Source organism: Pseudopodoces humilis, chromosome 7, assembly GCF_049639895.1.
Source record: "Pseudopodoces humilis isolate 2021_Gansu_Grassland_sample_001 chromosome 7, ASM4963989v1, whole genome shotgun sequence".
In the NCBI taxonomy this organism is placed as follows: Eukaryota; Metazoa; Chordata; class Aves; order Passeriformes; family Paridae; genus Pseudopodoces; species Pseudopodoces humilis.
Window position 1 is genome coordinate 61,762,110 of NC_142206.1, and position 23,960 is coordinate 61,786,069.

The window sequence follows — 23,960 nt, forward strand, 5'->3', positions numbered from 1 at the left end:
GTTGAGCTTCCCAGTGTTAAATCTTTATAGGTTTATTTTTGTGTGGTATTTGAAATTATGGAGTCTGGAATGGTTTGGGATAGAAGGGGCCCCATCCCATCCCACCCCTGCCATGGGCAGGAACACCTTCCACCATCCCAGGCTGCTCCAAGCCTCGCCCAACCTGGCCTTGGGCACTTCCAGGGATCCAGGGGTTTCCCTGGGTGACCATTCCAAGGCTTTCCCTTCCCTCTCAGCCTTCCAAGCCCCTGGATATTCCCGTGCTGCAGGGGAAGAACAACCACCCACACGCACAGAGCTTTAAGCAGGGGCGGGGTTTAAATCTGCTTAGAAACTTGAATATCCATTAGCGCTGACTCAACCAGAATTGAAGCCGGAATTCTGGAGAACTTCCATGAGCACCAGGATCAGGTGGATTTAAACAATCTGGATAGAGGCAGGGAATTTTGGCGTTTCCCTGCAATATCCCTGCAGAGTTCCTTTTCCAAACACCGTATTTTTCCTGCTTTTTCTATTTTCCAGCTCTTGCATGGCCCGAGCAAAGTCCAGCCTTATGTAACCACCCAGTCACACATTTGTGCAGCCCTTCCCAACACCGGGAATGTTCAGGGAGATCTCCCAAAAATCTGGGAGCATTCTTTGCTCGCCTGGTAGCGCTTCTGCTTTTGCTTTGCTGCAGCTGTCGGGATCTTTCCAGCACTGCCGCTGGAAAAAAAAAAAATCCATCGGGTTCTGCAGTGGGAATTTTCCATTAATTGACCATTACGAAATGCTTTGGCAAAGGCTTCGCTGCAGTTCCATTCCCAGCTTGGATTTCTTGGAGCCTTCCCGATATTCCTATCAAAATCAGTCCCTTGCCATAGTTCAGTGCTTGCTTGGAAGGGATTAGCTGGAGAGGGACTGGGGACAAGGGATGGAGGGACAGGACACAGGGAATGGCTCCCAGTGCCAGAGGGCAGGGATGGATAGGAGATTGGGAATTAGGAATTGCTGGCTGGGCTGGAATTGCCAGATTTGCTGTGGCTGCCCCTGGATCCCTGGCAGTGCCCAAGGCCAGGCTGGACATTGGGGCTGGAGCAGCCTGGGGCAGTGGGAGCTGTCCCTGCCATGGCAGGGCTGGGAATGGGTGGGATTTAAGATCCCTTCCATCCCAAACCATTCCATGTTTCCATGATCCAGCATAGACCTGTTCCAAGAGAGCAGATTGGACAAGCAGGTGATGACATCACAGCTCCTGTAATCATGGAGTAACTTGGAATCATTTATGTAAAATGGTCTCTTGTCCAACCCCCTGCTCAAACCAGCACCACCTTCATGGCCAGATTCCTCAGGGCTGTGGCCAGCCAAGCTCTGGATGTCTTCAGCTATCCCATGGCCCCTCTGGACACTTGTCTGATTCCACAGGGAATTTGTTTTCCTTATATCCCAGAGAAATTGCTCTTGGTGCAGCTCAGACCTCGTGGTCCTTTCCTCCGCACCTCCAAGAAGAGTTTTTCATCTTCTCTAGAACTTCCTGGTGGCAAATTGAAGACAGAAACTCCATCTGCTCTTCATCCCTGCTTCTCCTTTGTCTTCTCCAGGAGTCCCTGGCTGGCATTTGAAGACAGAAATTGGATTTTCCCTTCATCCAACCATCTCCAGGTTGGCCAAACCCAGCTCCCTCAGGATCTGGATGGCCTCCAGTCACCTTGGTGGCCTTCCCTGCATTGTTCCAGTCTATCCACCTCTGCAGCTGCACAGGGTGCTCAGGAATTTGTCTCACAGGGATGGGTTGGATGGGAGGGAATTTTTCCCTGGAAACAGCTCTCCTGCTCTTGCAGCCAAGGATGGAGGTGGTTCGAGTCCTGATTCCAGGTTTTGAGGGATTCCCTGTGCCTTGAGTAACTTCATGAAAATGAGGCTGAGCCCAGATTTGGACCTCTCGGGTCTTTTATCCAAGGATTCGCCTTCATCCGAGGGTCAGAGATTGGAAGAGCATCCCTGGACTCGGTGATGGAGCTCATGGCTCCTTGTTTGCCACCAGGGATGTGCTTTAATAGGGATAACCTGGGAATCAATGCAGGAAACATTCTGTTCTCCCTCAAAACTCAGGGAAGAGGTGTTTGACCCTAAAAATTGCAGCGAGTTAATTTTCTCCTTTTTTGCTTTCAACTTCATGAGGAGAAGCCAGAATTTCTGAGCACTCTCAGCCCTTTCCAAGCGCTGCCGTGATTTCAAATAACCTTTCGAACAAAACTGAAATCTCATTAGGAAATGCCATCCTAATTTGGAGCAGCAGATCCATAATTTGCTTCTGTGATCTCAAATTAAATGTTTTGGAGGAGAGGACGAAGGTAACATTTATTTAAATTCCGTGCCCCATTACAAGGTGTCATTGCTGGAATTGTTGGGAATTTTGGAACAGGTTTTGTTTCTAATTAATCAAGAGACTCTCCAGCTTCACTCTTCTTATGCAAATAGAAATGGAGTGGCTAAAGAGGAATTTTTAATCTTTAGATGAATTTTTAGTCTTTAGGCTAGGTCTTTTTTTCTGGAAGTTGCTTTCAAAATGGAATTTTCATATATTCTAGTCCATTTATTTTATTAACAAAGTTCTTCCTTAAGAATTCCATGGATTGTCAAGCTTTGGAAGAGGCTGCTCAAGGAAGGGGTGGAGTCAGCACAGCTGGAAAAGTTGTGGATGTGGCTCTTGAGGCCGTGGTTTAGTGGTGAACGTGGTGGTGGTTGATGGTTGGATTTGGTGATCTCAGGGGGCTTTTCCAACCTCAACAATTCCGGGATTCTCCACCTTTGCAGAGGGATTTGTGGGTGCCTTTGTCTGGTTCCTTTTGGTCATGTGAAGATTTGAGAACCTCGTTCTCCATTTCACCGAAATTTGGCTCCAAGTAAAAATGAACCGAAATTTTGATAATTACTCACAGCAGACTTTGCAAAAATGGGGTTAAATTTGGGGACAAGGGAATAATTAACCGCTATCCAAAGGGGTTGACGGACTTTTAAGGAACAAGCAGTGCCGAGAAGGTTCTGGAATGGTTGTAGCCAGGGATGGATGAGCTGCACATGGAATGTTGTGTTTGTGTGTGCATGGAGGGCACAGCTGGAATGCTGAGTCCAGGATCAGCTCAACAAAAACATGGAATTGTTGGAGAGGAGATCAGGGAGATGCTCCGAGGGCTGGAGCTGCTCTGGAGCCAGGCTGGGAGAGCTGGGAATGTTCACCTGGAGAAGGGAAGGATCCAGGGAGGGCTGAGGATACCTAAAGAGGCTCCAGGAGAGCTGGAGAGGGACTGGGGACAAGGGATGGAGGGACAGGAGCCAGGGAATGGCTCCCAGTGCCAGAGGGCAGGGATGGATGGGAGATTGGGAATTGGGAATTGCTGGCTGTGCGAGTCATCATTTGGAAGTTGTGTGTTTTTAACCAGTACTTAGGAAAAGCATCCTTTGCTTTCCGTTTTTTCCCTTGTCCCGTTTCTTTCCTTCCTCAATAAAATCGTCCCTCCAGGCAAAGCTCAGGAAAAATCCCCAGACCAGGAATCTCCTTTTTCCTGGTGGGATAAAGCCCAAATTAATTACTTTGGTATCCTCATATTCCAAGGGCTATTGTATTTTTATTCCTTGTGGAAGCCAATTCCTCGTTGTGGGCATCTCATTTTCTTGGAGCTGCTGCAGTGGGAGTAATTATCCGATATCTGTATTTTAATCAAGAGAAATGTGTTCCAAAGCCCAGGATGAATTTACCTGCTGGAAGTTAAATGCCTGTAACTAAAAGCAGGGAATCTGCATTAAATTGCTGCCTTAAATTGCAGCTTTAAAAGCAAACAGCTGCGTGCACATGATCCATGGACTCCTGGATCCTGCCATTTGGATGCAAATCAGGCTGTCTATTTATTGCCAAAGCTTTATAATTTTGTGGAAAAGAGTTAGAAGAAACAAGGAGTAAAGCTGTGAACCAGACGAAACCGCGGTAATCACCGCGCTATAATAGAAATATGATTGACATTAGCATGAGATTGGCTGTGTTGTTCTGCCTAAAAATGTGAGTTTTGAAGGAGATCCAGTTGGGGAGAAGGAAATAAATCCTAAGCCTGACTTTTCCTGCAAAATCCCTAAAATTTGGGGTTTTTCCGAGCTGTTTTGTCTCTGTCTTACCCTTGACTAGTTACGAGGCGTCACAGGAAATTCCCGGCGCCACGCTGTTGTCAAGCCGGCTAAAGCCTGGCTTAAACTTGTTTTTTCCCACCTTTTTTTTTTTTCCCCCAGATTTGGATGATCCCATAGTCACGGTCCACCAGAGCATCGGGGAAGCCAAGGAGCAGTTTTATTATGAGAAGACCGTGTTCCTCAGGTGCGTGGCCAACTCCAACCCGCCCGTGCGCTACAGCTGGCGCCGCGGCCAGGAGGTGCTGCTGCAGGGCTCCGACAAGGGAGTGGAGATCTACGAGCCCTTCTTTACCCAGGTAGGCCTGAAAACCGGGAATTTTTTCCCTGTCTTGAGGCTTTGTAACGGGATCTTCCTGCTGGGTTTGTGGGGTGGGGATTGGGGATGGCCTCCAGATTGTGGTGCCCCACCCAAACGCTCCTGGATGTTGTTAATAGACTTCCTGATGTAAAATATATTTAAATATTTGTAAAAATATGAATTGTTAAATTATGAGGGAGCGATATCTACAGGAGGCCTTTTGTAGTGATTTTTATTGGGTCCTGCAAGCCCAGACTTCTGATTCAATTCCTATTTCCTCATCCTTCCCGATCCAACTCAGCGAATCCGCACTCAGCCTAAATTACAGCCTTAAAGTCTCTTCACGTAGATTAAATTTTAGATTAAATTTTAGATTTAGATAATCTAAATTTTAGATTTAGATAATCTAAAATTTAGATTAAATTTTAGGAAAAAATCTCTTCATGGAAGAGGTACGGGCTGTCCAGAAGAGGGGCGGAGTCTCCATCCCTGGAAGTGTTCAAAAATCATGCGGATGTGGCACTTGAGGACATGGATTAATGGAGAACCTGGTGGTGGTTGATGGTTGGAGTTGATGATCTTGGAGGGCTTTTCCAACCTTGAAAAATTCCACGATTCCATGATTCCATGATTCCATGACCCTCCCCCATGTTGGTTTTTATACTCTTTTTTTCCTGCCTCTTTTATCTTTAAATACAAGGTTTCATTTCACAATTCCCCCACTTAAAAGTGCGGTGGCAGAAAAGGAAATAAAACCTTTTCCAAAGTCTTCCTGCTCCCATTCCCAGCACCCAAGGAATCCTGGCTCTGTCAGATAAACTGAGATTAATTTATCGCGTACACATTTACACCGAGGAAGGATAAAAAAGGTGGGAAATCCCATTGTCTGTGGCCAAAAGTGTGGGATGGTGTTTGAAGGAAAAAAAAAAAAAAAATAAACAAAGAAAGGGGAAAAAAAAGGGGGAAAAATTGGTTTGGAAAATCCCAAGGAATAACAAGGGAAGCCAGAGGTGAAAACTGCCTGGTAATTTGGTGTTCAGAGCAGAAAGCAACTGCGACTTTCATAAATAATTTTCACTTAATGATTTGAGAGCACCTTCATTTGTGGCTTTTTATTGTACTTGACAGCTTTATATTGCTCCAACAGCTCCGTGTTTTCCGGAGAAATGTGGAGCCCGGAACCTTGCAGAGATGGGAATTGAATCACAGAGCCATGTTATTGGTGTCCTAAATGTAATGAGATTATTTTTAATTTAACATGAACAGACCCAGTTTAGCAAATCTGGGGCTTTGCTTGGGCTCCAGTGTAAACTGAAGTTTTGAAATGTTTTAATTAAAAAGGGAAAGTGGATTTTTTTATTTCATATTTCACTATGGAAATGCTGAGGATTGCCTTCCCTAAAAATCTAAGGATTCATCTACTAAGATGTGTCACACGAAATTAGATTTTTTTTTTCTTTTTTTTTTTTTTTTAGGCTATTAAGATCACCCGTCCTAAAATCTCGGTGTGGGTTTAATTAATGAATAAATCAGATTGTCCTGGTGATATTCCAATCTTATCCATAACCTTTCTGCAGTTATTGGAGGGCAGCTGGAATTAGTGTGGCTGGGATCTGTGCAGGCAAGATCTGCTCTGTGTTTATGAGAGGAGGAGAAGATGTAATTAAAGGTTCAAGAGTCATCAACATCTTCTGCTTAATTAGTTCATTTCATGGTAGGGATGCAAATAGGGAGAGCTGATGGGAAGAGGGACAGAGGGAATTTGGCTTCAGAGAATCAGGACTTGAGAATTTTAAGAGGGAACTTTTTCGCTGAGGGCTCTGAAGGTGGATTTTAATCTGGAAGTGAAATGGAATGGAAAGGGAAACAAAACTTCCCGGGTTTTTTTACCCAAAAGAGAGGTTGATTGTTATTTCTGATGGTTTTGTTATTCTGATAATCACAAAATCCTGGAATGCTTTGGGTGGGAAGGGACCTTAAATCCCATCCCTTTCCAACCCAAGGACACCTCCCACTGTCCCAATGTCCAGCCCCAATGTCCAGCCTGGCCTTGGGCACTGCCAGGGATCCAGGGGCAGCCACAGCTGCTCTGGCAATTCCAGCCCAGCCAGCAATTCCCAATTCCCAATCTCCCATCCATCCCTGCCCTCTGGCACTGGGAGCCATTCCCTGGCTCCTGTCCCTCCATCCCTTGTCCCCAGTCCCTCTCCAGCTCTCCTGGAGCCCCTCCAGGCCCTGCAAGGGGCTCTGAGCTCTCCCTGGATCCTTCTCCTCTCCAGGTGAACATTCCCAGCTCTCCCAGCCTGGCTCTAGAGCAGCTCCAGCTCTTGGGGCAGCTCCATTGATTCCTCTGGATTCACTCCAGCAGCTCCAGGTCCTGCTCTGTCCCCGGAGCTGGAGCAGCCCTGCAGGTGGGGCCTCACCTGAGCAGGACAGAGGGGCAGAAGCAGAATTCCTCCCTTTCCCCTTTTTACCCATCCTCTGGGATGATCCCAAAATCCAGCCAGCAATTAAATCACAGGAGACACTTGGAAAACTGGGAAAATCCAAACAAATTCCTTAAATATGACCAGATTTTTCCAGTCAATCAGCAAACGCCAGCCATTTATTCCAGCATCCATGGGGGGAGAAATGGAGCAAACCTGCCCATCCTCATCCTCAAAAATGTTGGGAAAATAAAATTCCCAAATCTTGATGGAGGTTTTTTTTCCTGAGAGTTCGCATCCTCCTCGTCACTCATTGGAATTGCTCAGCCTGAGCACGAGATTAAATTTGCTGTATTTACGATAATTATGCAATTAGACATAATTAGACTAATTATCCCAACCAATGGGGAAAATACATACATTTTTATAAATCTCAGCGAGCTGGGGATGGGATCCAGAATTCCATTGGGAGTTCAGCCCAAGTTCAACCTGGAGCAAAGGAGGGAATTGCTGGGATGAAGCTGCCCCATGCTTCCAGAACTCAGTGCCTTTGGCAGCCTGGATCGGGCCCTTCCCTCTTCCAGAAGAACCTCCTAAAGCAGGAATTTGATCCTTAGGAGCAGCCTCTCCAAGGCTTAATTTTAATCCCATAATTTCCATGGGACTGGTTGTCCATAGAAACCGTTTGAATCCCATTATCCCCAAAATCTCTCCAAAATTTCAAGGACTGTTTCTTTTCTTTCCTGCTCAGCTGGATCTTCTTTTTTGATGGATTTTTTTTTTTTTTTCCCAGTTCTGTACGTTCATTTTCTCAAACTTCCATGTTTTTCCTAGACATTCCTGGGCAGTTTATCCACATCCATGTGTTCCTAAGGCTGTGCCTTTCCCAGGCTCTTCCCTATTCCAGAGAAACCTCCTAAAGCAGGAATTTGATTTTTAGGAGCAACTTTTCCAAGGCTTGGTCTTGCAATGGGCTTCGTTTTAATCCCATCATTTCCATGGGATTGGTTGTACATAGAAACCACTTAAATCCAAATATTCCCAAAGTCTCTCCAAGATTCCAAGGACTGTTCCTTTTCTTCCCTGCTCAGCTGTATTTTTATTTATTTTTTTTGTATGGATTTATTTTTTTCCCGGTTTTGTACTTTCATTTTCTCAAACTTCCATATTTTTCCTAGATATTCCTGGTCAGTTTATCCATGTGGTATTGTTAAAAATCAAATCCATGTGTTCCTCAGGCTGTGCCAGTATTAAAGTTGTTCGGATTTATCGGGACACCAGATAATGAACATTTTCCACGTTTTTCTTTTGGAACTTTGGGGGGGAAATCTCACATTTCCCATTTCCCGGTTTTCTGCTGTCTGTGTTTGAAGGAATTCGACATTCCATGTCCTGTTCAGCTCCCTGGCTAAAAATAGAATCCAGCAGCTCCTCATTTTTGGAGGAAAACAGGAGGAATTTTGTACCTTGGGATTTTTTCTCCATGGAAATTGTACCTTAAAATAAATCATCCTGAAAAATTTGCAACTTGAAGGACTCCATCAAACCAATTTCCCTCTGGCTTTCCAGTATTGATATTCCCTATGTCCTTTGGAAATCCTTTGGAGGAGGATCTCTAAGCCTTTAGGTAGAATCCCTGGAAAAGTTGTTTCCATTTCGTGGAATTTCTTGTGAATTTGGTCTTTTTTTGGTTTTTTTTGGGCTCATCCCTTCTGGATCATTGGTTGTGTCTTGTGGATGCAGCACCAGCGGTCAATCCCAAGAGACGCGCTCGGGAATGTTGGAGGAGGATGGAATTCCCAGATCCGTATCCGTTTTTCCCTCCCTCCCTTCCTAATGTCCTCTCCTCCTTTTCCAGGGAGAAACAAAGATCCTGAAGCTGAAGAACCTGCGACCTCAGGACTACGCCAACTACAGCTGCATCGCCTCGGTGCGGAATGTCTGCAGCATCCCGGATAAAATGGTGTCCTTCCGCCTCTCCAACAAAACTGGTGAGCTCCAGCAGCACTTCCTGCCCTGGCCACACTCAGCTCTGGTATTTCGGGAATCCTGGAATGGTTTGGGTGGGAAGGACCTTGAAGTCCATCGCATTCCAGCCCCTGGCAGGTAGGGACAGCTCCCACCGTCCCAGGTTGATCCAAGCCCCATCCAACCTGGCCTTGGGCACTGCCAGGGATCCAGGGGCAGCCACAGCAAATCTGGGAATTCCAGCCCAGCCCCTCCTCACCCTCCCAGCCAAGAATTCCTTCCCAATATCCCATCTCGATCTACCCTTTTACAGCTTAAAGCCATTCCCCCTTGTCCTGGTCACTCCAGCCAGGAATTCCTTCCAAATATCCAACGTAAATCTCCCCGTTTCCAGCTAAAAGCCATTCCCTGTGTCCTGTCCCTCCATCCCTTGTCCCCAGTCCCTCTCCAGCTCTCTTGGAGCCCCTTTAGGCCCTGCAAGGGGCTCTGAGCTCTCCCTGGATCCTTCCCTTCTCCAGGTGAGCATTCCCAGCTCTCCCAGCCTGGCTCCAGAGCAGAGGGGCTCCATGGAGCATCTCCGTGACCTCTGGAATCCCTCCAACAGTTCCTTGTTTTCCCTGTGCTGTTGAAACATAAGAATTTTTATTCCACAAAATATTTCGTGGGAAAAACCCAACCTTTTTCTACTCTGGCATTGATTTCAGGGATTGATTTGACCTTTTCTTACATCGACCTAAACATCGATTTCTTCATCGATTCCAACCAAAATGTTTCCTTTCCGATTTAATTGTTCCAAATGGAAATATCCAAGGGATTGTGCTGAAATCCTCTTGTGGGAAGATCTCAAAGCCTTTAGGCAGAATCCCTGGAAAAGCCGTTTCCATTTTGTGGAATTTCCTGTGAATTTATTTGGGTTTTTGGTCTCGTCCCTTTTGGATCAGCCACTTGTGTCTCTCCCTCTGGTCGTGGCTGTAACACCAGGGGTCAATCCCAGGAAATGCACTTGGGAATGCTGGGGGGAGGACGGGAATCCCAGATTTTACCTCTCCTAAAGGCTCCATGTCCGGGATAAGCACAGGATGTGTCTGAAACGGTTTCTGAACCTCCCACCAAAAAACTTCTGAGCTTGGACTTCTGACCAACCGGGAATTTCAGCGGAATGTGCTTTGGAAAACGATTCCACAGGAAGTATTGGGACATTTGGAGAGTTCAGGTTAGATTCGGGTGGGTTAGGCCTTAATAATTTGTGTCTGAGGCCCTGAAATCAGGGAGAAAATGAACACAAAATGCTGAGCGTGGCCGGGATCAACGAGGAATTCCATTTGCGCTTCCATATTCCCCATCATTCCTGCCCTCAGGGCTTTATTCCAAGGAGTTGCCTCCATCTTTTTTTTGGAATTACTGATTGGACAACAGACCTGTGGTTTCCCACTGCTGTCCTCAACCCTTGGAAGCAGCTGGAATTATGGTCTGCTCCAAAGACATCCGGGAAAATGATTTGGAAGGCCTTAATTTACACTCACATTAATTTTTCCAGGGAAAAGAAATATCCTGAAGTGAGGTTTGTCCCTCATGAGCAGCTCTGGTTTCATGGCAGGAGAAGCCTTTCCATGGGAGGTGTGCTTGGGAGTTGGGAGCAGCTCCTGACCCTCATCCACCTTCATCCACTGAGTGTGGGAATTGGTCCCACTCCCGTTTTTCCTTGGAATAACTTTTCTGTTGGAGCCAGCACAGTCTCAGTTCATGCTGAGCCTCATTTTCAAAAGAATTGATGTTCCAGCACTTGGGGAACACCAAACTCTCATTTCCTGAGCCCAGGATGGGTGATCCCAGGGGGATTTTGCCCAAAGAAGGAATTATTCCCACCTTACCCATGCCATGGTTATTTGAGGAGAAAATTGCCTTTTCTGGAGTCATTTCCCAAGTAAACAAGCCTGGAAAATAACAAAGATTCCCACTTTTCCGTGAGGAATTTGATCACAAGCATCAAGGGCAGGATTAGATGTGAGAAGTGATTAATGCAGGAGTTCATTAGGGACAGGGACTGAGGTGGGGGCGACTCTAAAACAAAACTTTGCTCATTTAATAAAACTTCACCTCTCAGAAGTTCTTCGGTTGAACTTCACCCGGTGTAACTCCGGAGAAATGAGAGAAACTGTAAATCCGGAGGAATCCAGGATAAATCCAAAGTAATGAAAATCAGAGCCTGAAGCTGAAGGTGTTTCAGTCCTGTCCTGTCCACCGGTTTTAACTGGAAGCTGGAGGGATGGGATGGAGAGCCCGGAATATCTGAGAGGCACAAAGATGTCCCAGGTTTATTGTCGGTGCAGTTCTGAGTGTGCTTAATTCAGCTGGACTTTGTGGGATCAGAATGTGGGAATTTGGCTGTTCTGCATTTGATGGAATCATGGAATGGTTTGGATTGGGTCTTAAATCCCACCCATCCCACCCCTGGATGTGCAGGGACAGCTCCCACTGTCCCAATGTCCAGCCCCAATGTCCAGCCTGGCCTTGGGCACTGCCAGGGATCCAGGGGCAGCCACAGCTGCTCTGGCAATTCCAGCCCAGCCAGCAATTCCCAATTCCCAATCTCCCATCCATCCCTGCCCTCTGGCACTGGGAGCCATTCCCTGTGTCCTGTCCCTCCATCCCTTGTCCCCAGTCCCTCTCCAGCTCTCCTGGAGCCCCTTCAGGCCCTGCAAGGGGCTCTGAGCTCTCCCTGGATCCTTCTCCTCTCCAGGTGAGCATTCCCAGCTCTCCCAGCCTGGCTCCAGAGCAGCTCCAGCCCTGGAGCAGCTCCATGGACTCCTCTGGATCACTCCAGCAAATCCACAGCTTCCTTGTGCTGAGAATTCCAGAGCTGGAATTTCCCAGGCGGAGTCTCCCAAGGACAGAACAGAGCAGGACAATCTCATCCCTCCACCTTTTCCACACGATTCTGGATCCTCACCCAAAGGTGTGACCTCGCTTTTCAGACAAAAAGATTCTTTTGTTCCAGCACAGAGCAGCTCAAAACACAAAACCAGCCCCAAAACCAGAAGTGGGTGCTGGAAATGGAGCAGCTGAGGACACCCCAGAGGCGTCACCGTGCACAGGGGACAATTAAATACAATTTAAAGCAGAAGGTGGAGGTGCTCGTTGAGATTGATTTTGTGTCTAAAGGCAGCAATGAATCTGTGAATTCCTTATCTCCATAGATAAGAAATTTGAAGGGAAGCACCCCCAGGGAAGGGGTGGAATGGGATGGGATTTAAGGCCCCCATCCATCCCAAACCATTCCATGATTCTGTGATTCCATCCCCGTCTCTCTGCCTTTACCTGCACCGTGCTTTGCTCAGGTTTCTCTGAGCAGCAACAAATCCCTCCTCGTGTAGAAATCCCTGGATCCGCTGCTCCAAGCCCAACTCTGCTGAGTGTCCAAGAGGAATTATTGACAGCTGATGGTGTCACCAGTTTCCAGAGGAGGCACTAAAAAAAGGGAATTTTAGCCCCAGCTCCTGCTGAATGGCACATGGAACACTCCGAGCTGAGAATAACCTGAATGGAGCCTTTCAAGGGAGTTCATTGTTTCAAAATGCCAGAGAAAAAGCAGGATATTTACCCAGAAAACCACGGGAATTCTGGGCTCCTCAGAATAGTTCTTGTAATATGATTGAGGAGAAGAAAATCAGGCTTTTATCTCGCTCCACAAAGCAGCTTGGGTGGCACTGATTCATTTGGAAATGATATTACTTTGTCTGTTAGCAGCCGGTTTAGAGCAGGTGATCATTAATCCATAAATTAAGGCTGAGTTTTGGCAGCTTCCAGGATAAAATAAACCAGCCCAGGAACTTTTCCCGAGCAAGACGAGTCTTTCAAGCCATGATTTTTCAGCTGCCTGCCACAGCTCATTGAAATCACAGCTGAAGCTGCTGCTCTGTCTGGGGCATGTGGTGGGAGACAAATTAAGAGAGGCTTAATTCACTTTTAATCCCTCGATTAAGCTGAAGTCTGTCATGATAAACTTGCTTTGTTTCCCGCCAGTCAGACAATGCACTGCAAAGGGAATTATGGAAGGGGGAAAAAAATATTTCTCTTCACGATTCCTGCCATTCCTGGGGGGAGGTGACTGGGATCTGCATGAAAGGAAATCCTGAGGATGCTCCGAGCTGAGCACTGCAGGTGGATGATTTTATGGAATTCCAGAATGGTTTGGGATGTAGGAGATGTTAAATCCCACCCATTCGCACCCCTGCCATGGCAGGGACACCTCCCACTGTCCCAGGCTGCTCCAATCCTATCCAACCTGGCCTTGGGCACTTCCAGGGATCCAGGGGCAGCCACAGCTTTTCCAGGATAATTCTTTGGTAAAAAAGGAGCAACAGAAAATAAAGCTGGAAATGATCCCAAGAGATCCCCCAGTCCTCTTCTTCATTAAGTCTAAACCTTGAGCTACCAATCCCGTTATCCTGGCTGGTTTGTGGCTCCCCGCAGGGCTGACAGGGAATCTCACCCTGGCATGGAATGAGGAATTGTCCTCTTTCCCTTTGCAGCAGGATTTTCCATGTTGGAATGTGGGTGTCTTGTCTCAGGAGCGGCTGAGGGAGCTGGGAAAGGGCTGGAGAATTGCTGAGGGAGCTGGGAAGGGGCTGGAGAATTGCTGAGGGAGCTGGGAAGGGGCTGGAGAATTGCTGAGGGAGCTGGGAAGGGGCTGGAGAATTGCTGAGGGAGCTGGGAAGGGGCTGGAGAATTGCTGAGGGAGCTGGGAAGGGGCTGAGCCTGGAGCAAAGGAGGCTCAGGGGGCCCTTGTGGCTCTGCACAAGTCCCTGGCAGGAGGGGACAACCGGGGGGGGTCGGGCTCCCATTTTCCATGTAAAAATCTCCAGGATCAGAAGAAATGGCCTCAAGTGTCACCAGGGGAGGCTCAGCTTGGACGCTGGAAAAATTTCTTCATGGAAAGGGTTTCCCAGCCCTGGCACAGCTGCCCAGGGGTGTTGGGAGCGCCCATCCCGGAGGGGTTTAAATCCCTGAGGATGCAGCACTTGGGGACGGGCAGTGGTGGCCTGGGCAGGGCTGGGAATGGTTGGATTTGATGTCTTTGAGGTGTTTTCCAATCCCAACAATTCCACGACTGTATAAAGAACATTTCCTTTATTCCCTGGGGAACACATCATCCCACAGTGTCCCCAGGCCCTGCTCAGCTCAGTCCTGAGGGAATGCAGAGCCCTCCACATTCCCAGCCCCACAAACACCGGGTCCAACCGGAGCTGCTCCCCTGCAAATTCCCAAAAAATTCCATTTACATTCATCCCTGGATCCCAGCCCCCTTTTCCCAAGCACGTTGCTGGTGTTCCTGCCCAGACCGTGTCCTCCAGAAGCCCAAGGGTCCCTCCTTGGCAGCTCCTCATTAGCCAGCCTTCCCTAATCCACTAATTAGGATGTTGCTGTTGCAGCAGAGCTGGGCTGAGGTGTCTGGAGCTGTTCAGGCAGAGCTGCACTCCGGGAATTGAGGAACAGCTCATCCCTTCTATTTTTGGAGAGCGGGAATTGTGCTCTAGGGGCTCTTAGATCCACGACCTCGGCTGGCAGGCCTGACTTTGGCGTGGCTGGGATGGATTTAATCCCGCGCGGATCTAAATTTAGCACGGAAGGGACAATTCCACCATGGGTTTGAGCTGCCGAAGGGAGGATCCCGATTCCCTCAGCGCCTCCGGATCAAATCCCCACGGAATGAATCCCTCCAGTGTGGGAGCCAGGAGCTTTTGTAGCCTCTCCCGAGCGAAACCAGCGAGGAAGTGCCTTGAAAAGCCAAGATCCGCCTCCCTTCCTCCCGCTGGAATTCTCAATGCCACATCTGTGCGTGAACGGCAGCACGAGCCCACGGAGGCATCAAAGTGCTGGAAAAGGGAGAGGAAAAGCAGCCGGGGAAAAAAGGGGCATAAAGATGTGAGTCATCAACGCTGCGGCCCCACGGCTGGAAAAACAGAGGGATTCTGGAAAAGTTGGAGGAGGGGGAGGGAAAATGGGTGTTGGGGATGGAAAGGAGCGCGGGGAATGGGATTGGGATACCTGGATTGGCTTGTGTGGAAGTATGGGTATATATAAACGTACATATAAATACATAAATATATATAATATATAAAAATTATATCATACATAAAATATTAAATATAAAATAGAATATAGAATATACAATATAGAATATAAAATATGTAATATATAATTATAATATATCTAATCTAATATATAATATAATATATTATATATAATATATCTAATATAATATGTAATGTATAATATGTAATATATAATATGTAATATATAATATGTAATGTATAGCATATAATATATAATATATAATATATAATATATAATACATAATATATAATATACAATATATAATATATAATATATAATATATAATACATAATATATAATATACAATATATAATATATAATATATAATACATGATATATACTATATAATATGTAATATATAATATATAATATACAATATACAATATACAATATACAATATACAATATACAATATAATATATAATATATAATATATAATATATAATATATAATATGTAATATGTAATATGTAATATGTAATATGTAATATATAAAATATATAAATATATAAACACAGAGCTCAGCAGAAAAACCTTCATAAATATGATTTATAGTTCCATAAATCTGTTTATAGTTACATTCATTTATAATTTTATTATGCAAATATTATTTTATTTAATATTTTAATTGAAATTATTATTTAGTTTACAATTTTATACTTATTTTTTGATTTTTAAGGAAAGGTTCTTCGAGCACTGCCCAGGCTCCCCAGGGAATGGTGACATTCCCGAGGCTGCCGGAGCTTTGGGCAGCGCTGCCAGGGATGCCCAGGCTGGGATTGTTGGGGGGTCTGGGCAGGGCTTGGAGCTGCACTGGATGATCCCTGTGGATCTTTCCCACTCAGGATATTCCAGTTCACAGTCCTCTGATAATTCCATTCTTTGTTTCTATCCCGTACCTCCCCTCTCTGCTCCCTGAACCTCCGCATTTTCCCTTTTTGACAGAGCGCCCAGACAAAAAGATCTCGCTCTTGCCTCAGCTTTAAGCCTCTTTATTTCAGGGACAGGCTCAGGGCAGGCTGAAAAAACAGGATTTTATTTCTTTTTAATCCCTGACGGGAGCAGAGCCCGCTCAGGGACCCCACGGGAGGTTCAGGGACACACACAAGGTGGCTCTGGCCATCGAGGGACACCTCTCCTGGGAGGGGGCAGCCACCCCTTTGTCCCAGAACAGATCCAGGTGTTTTACCAGCTGGAAATTGCTCCTGCATGCCAGGGAGAACCCTAAATCCTGCCTGTGACAGGAATTAAATCATCTCTGAGGTCTCTTCCAACCCAAACCATTCCATGAGGAACCATTCCATGATGATCCTAAAGCGCTTGCAATGCCTAAAGCTGCTCTGGGAATATTTTACCTCAGTTATTCCATGTGTCAAGTGAAAAATGAAAAAGGACACAAACCTGAAAGATTTGGGATTTGAGAAGCTTCTCTTTATTTCTTCTTGACCTGGAAGTGCTGGAAATTTAAAGGCAGTGAAAAGGAGATAGGAAAAAATGGAGAGTAAGTCAAAAAGAAAGATGAGATGCAAGATAAATACATTTTATTTGCCTAAAAACAAAGTTTTTAGAACTAGAGCTGTTGTAGAACTGTTTAGCTGGAGAATTTTCTCCTCTTTTCATGAGGTGTGCAACTTCCATTGGGATCTCTCTGTAGCAGCAGAGGACAAACATAAAAAAGTATAAAAGAGATTTGCATCACTTGTTCAGTTTTAGGATTTTTTTTCCTTTTATTTTCCCCGAGTTTATTTTTTTTAGGGGTAATTTGGGTTTTTTGAAGGCCTGATGATGAAAAGACAGGACCTGCCCTATTGAAGAGTGGGCAATAAAATGTTTGGTTTTGCCCTGGAAAATAACAGTAAAAAAAAAAATTTAAACTATGATGGGGAATGGAGCCAAAGAAGGGGAGATTTAGGCTGGATTTATGGAAGGAATTCCTGTCTGGGAGGGTGGGAAGGGGCTGGGATGGAATTCCCGGTGCAGCTGTGGCTGCCCCTGGATCCCCAGCAGTGCCCAGGCCAAGTGCCCATGGCAGGGGCTGGAACAAGATGAGTTTTAAACTCCCTCCCAATCCCATTCTGGGATTTTCTGATTCTAACTCAAAATCTGGGAATCACAACCCACACTTGTTTGAACTTTCTGGATAAATAGTTACAGGAATGCTGCTTCCAGCCTGGCAGGGAGCACAAACCCTTTCCCTCTGCCTGGAAAGGGCCGGCGCACCGCGCACCTCGTTAGGAATATTGGCTTTGTGTTCCTGCAAGAAATGCCGGCTGTAAATGAAATGGATGCACACACAGCAATGGATATAAAAATATAATTCAATTATGTTCTATTACTTCGGTTCTGCCTTTCAAATAATGCCCCAAACTGGAGGAAATAATGTCCTTTCATTTCTATTCATCACAGCTGAGAGCCTTGTCAAGGACAGGACTTGCTGCCTGTACTTTGATATCGCTATTAAATTATTGGGTTTCTTTCGCGTTTCCAGTAATCCCTAAAGCCAATTGTGACATTTCCTCAATTCCATACATCCAGCCTAAATACCTCTATTTGTCTCACTGTAATTATGACACGTTGGCAGTGGATTTTTTCGAGCTGCTCCCAGAATGACAGATGGATTTTCCTCCCGGTGTGATTCCAGCCTCAGCTCCCCATCCCGGGCAGCAGCAGAGACTCCACCCCTCCAATTCCCTCAACATCTTCATCAGGTCCTTGAATAATTTCCCAAATGGTTTGAGAGGGATGGGAGCTTCAGGATTGTCCCATTCCACTCCCTGCTGGCCAGGGACACCTTCCACTCCAATGTGGAATGTTCCAACCGGGAAGAACATTCCAAGGATGGAGCAACTACACCTTCTCTGTGCTTGGCTTTAATTAGCCTGGTCTAATTAAGAGTGTAAATGATGGCTTAACGAGTGCTTGCTTTGTGCTCAGCCTGAGAAGGCCTTGCCCCAGCCATTGATCCAGACCAGGGTATGTTTCCTGCTGGTTTAGCACCTTGTGAGGACTGGGCCATGCTGGAGCCATTAATTATTAATTTCCTAATCAATCTCCATCCATCTGCCACGGGTGCCTGACTTGCCTTTAACGCAAGGCCACAAAAATGGATGTAATTCCCGTTTAAATTCCCTGGAGCAGCAGGGCCGGGTGTTGTGACCCGCTGTAATTCCAAGAGCACTTTGTCACTGGCGCCGTTGGCTTCCAGAGCAGTTCTGAAATCCAGGGATGCAGCAGCACCGCTCCCACACGGAAGCCTCTGAATGGGAGCCCCTTTCCCAAGGCTGCAGCTGCGGCGTGAATGGGAGCGCGGCGGATTCCCTCGGATCAGTAGAGCCTTGTTCTGCGAGCGGAGGAGCTCCCGGGGGCTCTGCCGCTCTCTTTGTCCCCTGCCAAGCCCAGCCTGACTCCGAAACACGGGATTGGCGCTCAGAAAACCCGACTTCCAAAGGGCAGTGGAGATGCAGAGCCCTTAGGACGCGGAGTCGTTCCCGTTGTGTTTGCGTGCTCCAGGCAAGTTTTGGGAATATTTCCCAGAGCTTGCTGTTGTTCAGTAGTGATTTTTGTTATTCCTAACGGAGTCCAAGGAAAGGTTCCCCTGGAAATGTTGGCTGGCTGAGGCTCTGCTGGGTTGGAGGTTGTGTTTGGGAGAAGCTTTGCTGGCCAAAGCTCCATGGCTGAGTGTTCCCCTCGTTAATCCTGGAAGTCATCTCGGACAGACCTGGGCTTGGGAAGTGGCTTTGAGAGTGATAACAGACCCCATTTAGTCCTGCTTCCGTCTGGCAGGGATGGTTTCCTTGCATTTGGAATTCTTGGAATTGATGGGATTTCATACGTGAGCCTCTCCTGTGTCTCTGTGAGTTTTGGTGTTGGGGGATGGTGCTGGCTCTGAGGCTTAAATTCCCAAACTAGGATTGAATCTAACTCAATAAAATCCATCACTTTTAATTCCACGTGGCAACCCTGGGATCAGTCCAGGCTGGGGGATGAAGGGGTTGAGATCAGCTCTGGAAGAAAAACTGGGGAATGCTGGTGGGTGAGATTGTGGCCATCCCAGAATCCCCCAAAGCCCTGGGCTGATCCCTCAGCGTGGGCAGCGGGAAAGGTGGGAATTCTGCCCCTCTGCCCCACTCAGGTGAGACCCCACCTACAGGGCTGCTCCATCCCTGGGGACAGAGCAGGATCTGGAGCTGCTGGAGAGAGCCCAGAGGAATCCATGGAGCTGCTCCAGGGCTGGAGTCCCTCTGGAGCCAGGATGGGAGAGCTGGGAATGTTCCCCTGGAGAGGAGAAGGATCCAGGGAGAGCTCAGAGCCCCTTGCAGGGCCTGAAGGGGCTCCAGGAGAGCTGGAGAGGGACTGGGGACAAGGGATGGAGGGACAGGACACAGGGAATGGCTCCCAGTGCCAGAGGGCAGGGATGGATGGGAGATTGGGAATTGGGAATTGCTGGCTGGGCTGGAATTGCCAGAGCAGCTGTGGCTGCCCCTGGATCCCTGGCAGTGCCCAAGGCCAGGCTGGACATTGGGGCTGGAGCAGCCTGGGACAGTGGGAGCTGTCCCTGCCATGGCAGGGGTGGCACTGGGTGGGATTTAATGTCCTTCCAACCTGAAGCGTTCCAGGATTCCATGATTCCCTGTCTCTAGCTCCCCATTCTTTTCTCCTGTAGCAGGGAAATATCAATATAAAGCCTCATTTGTGAAAATTTGGAATATTGGCAATATTCCCTTCCCAAGAGGGGTTTGACCCTTTATCTGTTGCACTGAATCCTGTTTGCTGAGAAACTCAACAACCTTCCTGAATTTCTTAATATTCTTCGGATTAAATCCGGCTTGCTGTGGCCGTGGCTGCAGAAATCCAGGGATTTCTGTTTGCTTTTTTTTGGGGATTGGAGCTGAAAGTGAAACTTGTGGTGTAAATAAAGGGAAACTGCTGTATCCAAACCCTCATTTCCATGTACTCTCTGTTTGGAGTGCTGGGATGAAAGGGATGTGTCCCAGCCTTTTTATCCGATCCCACTTTGTTCCTGAAGGATGGCAGAAAGGGCTCCCTTTCATCTGCAGGATTGTGGAAATGGCCCCACCGGCTTGGGTTGACATTGGTGCTTTTATCTTTCGCTTCAAGTTTTGAAGGATTATCCATGGTTCCCGTGTTCCCTGTCTCGAGATTTGATGGGAAGTGAGAGCAAAGAGCAGCTCCTTGCTGGAGTTGTTCAGGAAAAATGATGAAACGCAGGAAGGAGGAAGGGAGAGGGAAATAGGTGCCAGCTGGTTGTTGGTGATGGCACCACAGGTTCTGGTTGTACCTGGATCCCCGGTTTTGTCACCTTCTCCCAAAAAAAGCCTCCTTTAGCAGAAGACATGGCACAATTCCCAGTTTCCCAGTTGGAATCCCAAACTGGGGATCCATCAGCTGCTGGAGGCATCAGCTGCTGGAAGAAGAGCTCAGAGGATGTGAGCAAAGAGACCCTGGCACAGCTGGCAGAGCCGACTGCTTTGCGGTCTGGATTTTTAGCCATGAGCCCAATTCCTTCGGTTTTAAATTACCTGAGCCAGGAATTCATGCTGGGAAGGACTTGAGGAATCCAAAACTGGGAGGAACTGGAAGAGAGGATTGGATTGTGAATCTCTGCTCTCCTAAGGAGTTTCCTTCTGGTGACCAAGGACCGGACTGAGGGAGTGGCTGGCGCTGTGTCAGGGAGGGATGGGATGGACAGCAGGGAAAGGTTCCACTATTCCAGAGGGTGCTGGCTCCCCAGGGAATGGTGACATTCCTGAGGCTGCCGGAGCTCCAGGAGCATTTGGGCAGCGCTGCCAGGGATGCCCAGGCTGGGATTGTTGGGGGGTCTGGGCAGGGCTTGGAGCTGGATCCATGATTCCTGTGGGATCTGGATATTCTATGAATATGATGTTCCCAGTTCTCTCAGTGCCAGGCCAGGTACAAAGGATGCTCTTCCCATTTTTTTGTTCCCACTTCCAAATACAAACAAATTCCTCCTGGGTGAAGCCCAAATATAGAAAACTCTGATTTTATGGCTGATTCTTGTATTTGCCTCTAGTGCTTGGTTTGTATTCCTTTAATATTGAAATAAGATTCCCATCTAAAGCAGAACACCTGGGAATATCTCCCTGTAATAACAAGGATAGGGATGTGATTTTGGAATGTAACATTTTTATTGCCTTTCCCTTTTTATTACCACTTTTGTTGGCATTCTTAGCCCAGAGTGTCAATCCTTCACCTTTATTCCTGTTTTTTTTTTTTTTTTGGAATTGTTGCTTTTACTGGCCTAGCAATGGATATTTTCACATTGGTTCATCATTTATGCAGCTTAAGGGATGCCTCGGAGCAAAGCCTGGATCCAGCAAGGGTGGATCCCTCACCACAGGGGACTCAGGATGTCACAGCCCAGAGTGTGATTTTATATTTATATTTATATTTATATTTATATTTATATTTATATTTATATTTGTATTTGTATTTATATTTATATTTGTATTTGTATTTATATTTATATTTATATTTGTGTTTATATTTATATTTATATTATATTTATATTTATATTTGTATTTATATTTATATTTGTATTTGTATTTATATTTATATTTGTATTTATATTAATATTTATTTATATGTATATTTATTCATATTTTTATATATTTATATTTTAGTATTTTTAGTATTTTTAGTATTTTTAGTATTTTTATTTATATATTGATATCATTTATTTTTCTATTGTTAATATTAGTTAATATTGTTTATATTCTTTATAATTTAGTTATATCCATCTTCTCCAATGAATTGCTGCCCTGTCCCTTATTATTGAGCATTTGCTCCTCTTCTATCACGTGGAAATATTTCATGGAAAAGGAGAGACAAGAAAAGAGAATTAAATTTAATCACTTCTTTCTGAGATCAGCATCTCCCCATCAACCTGTGCTGACTGCTCCCACTTCACCTGGCCATAGGATTTTATGGGAATTTTATGAGAATTATGGGAATTAGGCGCGAACTGCAGGTTGTGCATCCCAGAGAGGGAAAAATGCCTCTCTCTGGGATTGTTCAGTCTCTCCATGTGCAAAGGGATGATGTCCCAAGGGAGATGCCTCACTGGATTCAAACTCCAGGGATCCATCCTCGTTGGCAGCCCAATTCCCAGGGGTTCATTGGGGAGAAGGTGGATGAATGGCAGGATCTGACTTGAGGAGAACAGGCTTCTCATGCCAAAGAAGTTCTTTACTAATTCCTTTTTCCAAGATTTCCAATCCATTGTGCTGGCACCTGTCCCACACATGACACGTTCAGTCCCAAACGTGGCTTTGGGGCTGTCCCTCCATGCATCCCTGCTCCCATCAATCCATCAATCCCTACCTGCCTCTTCATGCCCAGGGAATGTGGCTGCCTCTGGATCCCTGGAAGTGTCCAAGGCCAGATTGGACAGGGCTTGGAGCAGCCTGGGACAGTGGAAGGCGTCCCTGTCCATGGCAAGGGGTGGCACTGGATGGGATTTAAGGTCCCTCCCAACCCAAACCATTCCAGGATTTTGTGATTCCATGGCTGTAACTCTCCCTGCTTTTATCTCCTTCTCCTTTCCTGGAACAACCAGTCAGGGCTGAAACAAGAAACCAGGGAGTGCCAGGACACAGGGAATGGATTCCCACTGCCAGAGGGCAAGGATGGATGGGATACAGGGTAGAAATTCCTGTCTGGGAGGGTGGGGAGGCCCTGGCACAGGTGCCCAGTGCAGCTGTGGCTGCCCCTGGATCCCTGGAAGTGTCCAGGCCAGGCTGCATGGGGCTTGGAGCAACCTGGGAAAGTGGAATGTGGAACCCCATGGCGGGGGTGGAATGGGATGATCTTTAAGATCCCTTCCATCCCAACCATTCCCTGATTCTGTGATTCCTGTTGTTTTGCAGCATCCCCTTCCATCAAGCTCCTCGTGGACGACCCCATCGTGGTGAACCCTGGCGAAGCCATCACCTTGGTGTGCGTGACCACCGGGGGGGAGCCGGCACCCAGCCTAACGTGGGTGAGGTCTGCGGGGGTCCTGCCCAACAAGACCGTCCTGAATGGGGGCACTCTGACCATTCCCGCCATCACCTCCGAGGATTCCGGCACCTACAGTTGCATCGCCAACAACAACGTCGGTAATCCCGCAAAAAAGTCCACCAACATCATCGTAAGAGGTGAGTTCATTTGGAAAACCATGGACTTTTCTCCTGGAAGGTTATTCCTGTCCTAATCTAGTGAGACAGCATTCAATGTTCACCATTCAATGTTCAACGTTTAACAATTCAGCATTCAACATTCAACGTTCAACATGCAATGTTCAACATTTAACAGTTGAATTTCAATGTTCACCATTCAATGTTCAACGTTCAGCGTTCAACATTCAATGTTCAACATTCAACATTCAATGTTCAACATTTAACAGTTGACTTTCAATGTTCAACATTCAATGTTCAACATTCAACATTCAGTGTTCAATGTTCAACATTTAACAGTTCAGCATTCAATGTTTGATGTTCAACATTCAACATTCAACACTCAACATTCAATGTTCAAGGTTCAACGTTCAATGTTCAACGTTCAACATTCAATGTTCAACATTTAACAGTTGATTTTCAATGTTCAGCATTCAGTGTTCAGCATTCAGCAGTTGATGTTCAATGTTCAATGTTCAACATTCAATGTTCAACATTTAACAGTTCAGCATTCAATGTTTGATGTTCAACATTCGACATTCAACATTCAACACTCAACATTCAACGTTCAATGTTCAACATTCAATGTTCAACGTTCAACATTCAATGTTCAGCATTCAACAGTTGATGTTCAAAGTTCAATGTTCAACATTCAACGTTCAGTGTTCAACGTTCAGCATTCAATGTTCAAGGTTCATCGTTCAATGTTCAACGTTCAACATTCAACGTTGTGGGTGTCCTCCATTTCCAGATGGTCCTGGTTGGACTAAATCTTGAAGGTCTCTTTCAACCTTGAT

At 46.3% G+C, this 23,960-nt stretch overlaps 1 protein-coding gene across 2 annotated transcripts in view; it reads left to right on the top strand.

Annotated features, from left to right (window-relative positions):
* Positions 1 to 23,960, top strand: part of MDGA2 (MAM domain containing glycosylphosphatidylinositol anchor 2) — a 194,245-nt gene that overhangs the window by 85,212 nt on the left and 85,073 nt on the right. For both annotated transcript variants that reach the window (XM_014257436.2, XM_088057569.1), the window contains 3 exons: positions 4,261 to 4,457; positions 8,744 to 8,876; positions 22,876 to 23,145. In XM_014257436.2, the coding sequence (XP_014112911.2) occupies positions 4,261 to 4,457; positions 8,744 to 8,876; positions 22,876 to 23,145 (600 nt within the window). The remainder of the gene's footprint in view (positions 1 to 4,260; positions 4,458 to 8,743; positions 8,877 to 22,875; positions 23,146 to 23,960) is intronic.